The sequence below is a fragment of the Amblyraja radiata genome, chromosome 19 (assembly GCF_010909765.2).
Source record: "Amblyraja radiata isolate CabotCenter1 chromosome 19, sAmbRad1.1.pri, whole genome shotgun sequence".
Lineage (NCBI taxonomy): Eukaryota > Metazoa > Chordata > Chondrichthyes > Rajiformes > Rajidae > Amblyraja > Amblyraja radiata.
The window spans coordinates 7,137,549-7,143,548 of NC_045974.1; the positions used below are offsets into that span (position 1 = coordinate 7,137,549).

The following is a 6,000-nucleotide window of genomic DNA, read 5'->3' on the forward strand; positions in this document are numbered from 1 at the left end:
TTTCCTTGCAGAAAGGATGCTGAAGACATTTGGCAAGAGATATTCAAGAGGAGCTTGTGTGTAGTAAGGAACTGCAGATGCTGGTTTAAAGCGAAGGTAGATACAAAATGCTGGAGTAACTCAGCGGGTCAGGCAGCATCTCTGGAGGGAAGGAATAGGTGACGTTTCGGGTCGAGACCCTTCTTCACAAAGAGGAAAGCTCTATTTTGCAAGCAGAGGGTGGGAGAGAAGCCACAAAGTCCATTTACCTCTCACCCTTGAGGATGGAAGTAGATTAGCGGCTGATCTAATGTTGGCCAGCAGTAGTCACGAGAGCAGCAAATGGCTGCCAGAAACACAGTGGCAGAGTTACGCTATAGACACAAAATGCCGGAGTATCTCAGCGGGACAGGCAGCATCTCTGGAGAGAAGGAATGGGTGATGTTTCGGGTCGAGAATCTTCATCAGACTGAAGAAGGGTCGCGACCCAACACGTCACCCATTCCTTCTCTCCAGAGATGCTGCCTGTCCTGCTGAGTTACTCCGGCATTTTGTGTCTATCTTCTATTTAAGCCAGCATCTGCAGTTCTTGCCTACACATACAAAGTTGGTTTAGAGATACAACATGGAAACAGGCCCTTCGGCCCACCGAGTCCATGCTGACCATCGATCACCCATCCACACTAGTTCCGTGTTATCCCACCTTCCCCACACACCTGGGCAATTTTACAGGGGGGGGGCAATTAACCTACAAACCCGCACGGTCTTTGGGATGTGGGAGGAAACTGGAGCAAGCCCACTGGGAAAACGTGCAAACTCCACAGACAGTAGCCGAGGCCTGGATCGAACCCGTTGACACTGGTGCTGAGAGGCAGCAGCTGCACCAATAGGAGGAAGTGGGATAATATGGAACTAATGTGAACGGGTGATCGGTGGTCAGTATGGACTCGGTGGGCCGAAGGGTCTCATTTCCATTCTGTACCTCCAAACACTGTGCCACCCTCCTGCCTCACCCGCCAGTCTAAAGCCTGCACGAGTAATACATCTCCTTCAGTGACATTTATACCAAAGCCAATTAACATACAAACCTGCACGTCTTTGGAGTGTGGGAGGAAACCGAAGATCTCGGCGAAAACCCACGCGGACAGCACCCGTAGTCGGGATCAAACCCGGGTCTCTGGCGCTGTAACTCTACCTCTGCGCCACTATGCCGCCCATGATAATGGAATAACGTTTGTTGCAAGATCAAGCCAGCAGATTGCTATGAAAGATGGATCGACTAGGCTTCTATTCACTGGAATTTAGGATGAGCGGGCATCTTATAGAAACATATAGAAAAATGTTCACCATGTTGGGGGAGTCCAGAACCAGGGGTCACAGTTTAAGAATAAGGGGTAGGCCATTTAGAACTGAGATGAGGAAAAACCTTTTCACCCAGAGTAATGTTGTGAATCTGTAAAATTCTCTGCCGCAGAAGGCAGTGGAGGCCAATTCACTGGATGTTTTCAAGAGAGAATGAGATATAGCTCTTAGGACTGACACAATCAAGGGATATGGGGGAAAAGCAGGAACGGGGTACTGATTTTGGATGGTCAGCCATGATTATATTCAATGGCGGTGCTGGCTCGAAGGGCCGAATGGCCTATTCCTGTACCTATTTTCTATGTTTCTAAAGTCCGATCAAGGATAGTCCAAGGGTCACCAATCAGGTAGATAGTAGTTCAGGGCTGTTCTCTGCTTGTGGTGGGATGATTCAGTTGCCTGAATTGACAAAGAACCAATGCCATACAAGAGTCAAAATTACTTTGGCGGACTGAGGCAAATTTAATAAATTTACTCCTTAAAAAAAAATTATGAAACCAAATTGAAGTCAAGCAGATATTGTTGCGGTATTTCCCTTTTACAACCTGTTTCTAATAATCCATTGCAACCACTTTCCCCGTAACTAAATAGCCTTAAGGGCCTGTCCCACTTGCGCGTCCCGCAGATGGCGCGCAAAGATTTTATACATCCCAAAATCCTGGGGCGCTGCGCGCGACCGTGCGCGTCAGTGCCTACGTCACCACGCACCATACGCGCATCACACGTGCGGCACAACTCGTATATGTCGCGTAAATTACGCGCAAATGACGCCCAAATGGTACAGGCCCTTTAACCACCGATAAACAGTCTCCAATTATGTATATTGGGATCCATCTATTTAATTATTTTTTTTTAATAAGCTCCTACTACATTAATATCCTTCTTATACACCGAACCCATTACCGATTCAACTTAAGGGAAATAGGCACATTATGGTTTAGGTTTCATTAATGTTACGTGCACCGAGGTACAGTGAAAAGCTTTGTGTTGCAAGCTACCCAACCAGGCCAGATTATACCATACATAGATACAAGCACCACAAACTCAAGTACAATAGATAGAGCAAAGGGGCAGATCCAGACAGTAGAACATAGTTCTCAGTATTGTAACACATCAGTTCCATAGGCAAAGTGAAATATCCTCAATGGGGTGGAGGTGAATCATACGGCACCCCAGCTACGCCAGGACCGTTCAGAAGACAGATAACGGAAGGGGAAGAAACCGATCAGATATACCATACATCGATACAATGGTTCAAGCTCAAGTGCAAACAGATGGAGCAAAGGCGAAGAGAAAAGAGATTTAAAAGAGTAGAAGGATTGTATCGGACGGTTCATAAGCGAGGGGAGCATCAAGTCCACTCCGCCATTCAATCATGGCTGATCCGTCTTTCCCTCTTAACCCCACTCTCCTGCCTTCTCCCCATAATTCCTGACACCTGTACTAATCAAGAATCTATCTGTGTCTGTCTTAACAATATCCACTGACTTGGCCTCCACAGCCTTCTGTGGCAATGAATCCACAGATTCACCACCCTCTGACTAAAGAAATTACTCCTCATTTCCCTCCTAAACGAACATCCTTTAATTCTGCTATGACCACTGGTTCTTGATGGTCACCCCCCTCCCCCCCTCCCCCTCCTCCCCTCGCCCTCCCCTCCTCCCCTCGCCCTCCCCCCCCCCCCCCCCCTCGCCCCCCCCTCGCCCTCTCCCCCCCACCACTCTGGGTCCCTCATTGTTCCTTCTCAGGGATATCACACGTAAAGAGTTCACCAGGTTAATTCCCGGGATGGCGGGACTGTCATATGTTGATAGAATGGATCAGCTGGGCTTGTATACTTGAATTTAGAAGGACGAGAGGGGATCTTATTGAAACATATAAGATTGTTAAGGGCTTGGACACGCTAGAGGCAGGAAACATGTTCCCGATGTTGGGGGAGTCCAGAACCAGGGGCCACAGTTTAAGAATAAGGGGTAAGCCATTTAGAACAGAGATGAGGAAATACTTTGTCACACAGAGAATTGTGAATCTGTGGAATTCTCTGCCTCAGAGGGCAGTGGAGGCCGATTCTCTGGATGCTTTCAAGAGAGAGTTAGATAGAGCTCTTAAAGATAGCGGAGTCAGGGGATATGGGGAGAAGGCAGGAACGGGGTACTGATTGTGGATGATCAGCCATGATCTCATTGAATGGTGGTGCTGGCTCGAAGGCTTATTATCGAAGGCCTATTGTCTATTGAGACACCACCTATGAAAAGTTACAAAATTACAAGAAGTGCTACAGACCTGAATACTTTTGGAAAAAAATAGGAATCTTAAATGGAAGGATGGGAAGTGCTGTGGTAACTAAGGAAGTCTGAGGAAGGGGACCCATCTCCGGTCTGAAGAAGGGCCGCCACCCAAAACGTCACCTATCCATGTTCTCCAGAGATGCTGCCTGACCCGCTGAGTTAAAGCCCAGTCCCACAATCCCGAGTTACTCACGAACTCTCCCGAGTTTTCCCCTTGATTCGAACTCGGGGAATGTCTGTAGCGAGTCTGTAGGAGGCTGTAGGAGTCGGTAGATGTTTCGTAGCGGCTCGTAATGCCAACCGCAGGAACTCGGGGCATCAGGTAAGTCATGACGTTTTTTTCAACATGTTGAAAAATGTCCACGAGTAAAAAATAATAGGCCCCGAGTACCTACGAACGGCTATTACCGTAATTCTCCGAGTCCAAATCCGGGGAAAACTCGGGAGAGTTCGTGAGTAACTCGGGAAAGTGGGACAGGGGCTTTACTCCAGCTCTTTGCATCCTTTTGTGTAAACCAGCACCTGTGGTCCTTGTTTCTAGATCCCTTAAATGAATTAATTATTATTAGTTTCCCTTCCAAAGCGCACAATAATTTGCTTCCAATTTTCCTCACCCCATCCCTCCCTTTATACTTTGTGTAGAAGCAATCCAGTGAGGGGAATGCTGAACAATGCTTTATAACGCTTAGCGTTTAACATGTGTTCAGAAATATCTCCAACTATCTTACTAATTGCATTCCCATGACTTATTAATGAATCGCCATTAATTATTCCCTTGAAGATTGCAATCTACGATTCAGATTTTGCATGGAGAGGCACTGCATCTTTGATACATACATATAGTGCAGAATGATTTATGGTGGTGTTCTAAATGCCCCTGGGTAACTCCAAAGATCATCCCAACAGGATGAATCAAATGAAAAGCAAATTAGAAATCTCCATGGATAAAAGGGCATCAGATGGCCAAACTGACAAAGAACATCCAAACTCGTTAATGGAGGGATGGGCATGGTGGCGCAGCGGTAGAGTTGCTGCCTTAAGGCCCTGTCCCACTTTCACAACCTAATTCGCCATCTTTTTCACTCGTGGACATTTTTCATCAGTCTAGAAAAACTACTTGATGCCACGAGTACCTACGACTAGCATCATGGCCTACCTACGATCACGTGATGACCATGCTGCAAGTATGAGTCAAGGGCAAACGCTATTGTCTATTGTCTAAATGGCCTACCCCTTATTCCTAAATTGTGATCCCTGGTTCTGGACTCCCCCGACATCAGGGACATATTTCCTGCATCTGGCTTGTCCAATCCCTTAAGAACTTGATATGTTTCTGTAAGATCCTCTCTCATCCTTCTAAATTCCAGTGAATACAAGCCCAGTCGACCCATTCTTTACAATAATTAACAAACTTTCCTCAAGATGAACATTACCAAAAAGGACAGGGAGTAGCAGTCCAAAGCAATGGGGGGGGGGGGGGGGGGGGGCATACAGGTGTAGGTCAAAATAACAACAGCAAATTGGTGGGTACACATCAACGGGGGGACAATTAGACACTTGCCTCAACTGTAGTAAGCAATTAAAGTAAGCATGAAAATTGTACAGAATAATAGGAGCAGAGTTAAATAAAACCTATTCAGCGTTGTAAATAATGTTAAATTGCTGCTTGTGTCTGTAACAAGACATGGAGCTGGGCAAGCTGAAGGAATAATCAGTAGTGGGAAGTACTTTGCACAAACAAACTTCCAGTAATATGGTGGCTTAAGTGAAGAACTGGAGGTGACTCATCACTTTTAATGACTAAGACCAATAAACGATACTGATATTAAACATGCAAGATCCATTAAATTACTAATCATATCCAATTTGTGGCATAGATTTATGCCATCAGTAATGCAAGCTACAAATGTATTTATAGACAAAAGCAAGTGCATGATAGAGAATTGATTCAATTTTCTCCCCAAAGCCTTACTTACACTACATTGAGATTTGGAAAATTTTAAATATTTTGTTGTCCTTTCCCTTTCCCATCACCTCTTCCCAAATTGGAGAGATGTCGCTCTTCAGGCGGCGCAGCTGGTAGAGCCGCTGCCACGCGGTGCCAGATTCCATCCTGACTATGGGTGCTGTCTGTGTGGAGTTTGCATGTTCCCCCCCTCCGTGACCTCATGGGCTTCCTCCAGCTGCTCCGGTCTCTTCCCACATCCCAAAGACGTGTGGGTTAATTGGCCCTCTGTAAGTTGCCCCTCGTGTGTAGGGAGTGGGTACGAAAGCTGGATCACATAGAACTAGTGTGAACGGGTGATCGATGGTTAGCATTGACTCGTGGGCCGAAGGGCCTCTTTCTTTGCTGTATCTCTCAACTAATCAA

General features: G+C 46.3%; 1 protein-coding gene across 1 annotated transcript in view; it reads right to left on the reverse strand.

Moving 5' to 3' along the window:
* The window catches only part of bicd1 (BICD cargo adaptor 1), a 140,905-nt gene extending 135,164 nt beyond the window's left edge, over nt 1-5,741 (reverse strand). The window contains exon 1 of the mRNA XM_033038371.1: nt 5,664-5,741. Coding sequence (XP_032894262.1) covers nt 5,664-5,741 — 78 coding nt within the window. The remainder of the gene's footprint in view (nt 1-5,663) is intronic.
* Between the last annotated feature and the right edge of the window lie 259 nt (nt 5,742-6,000).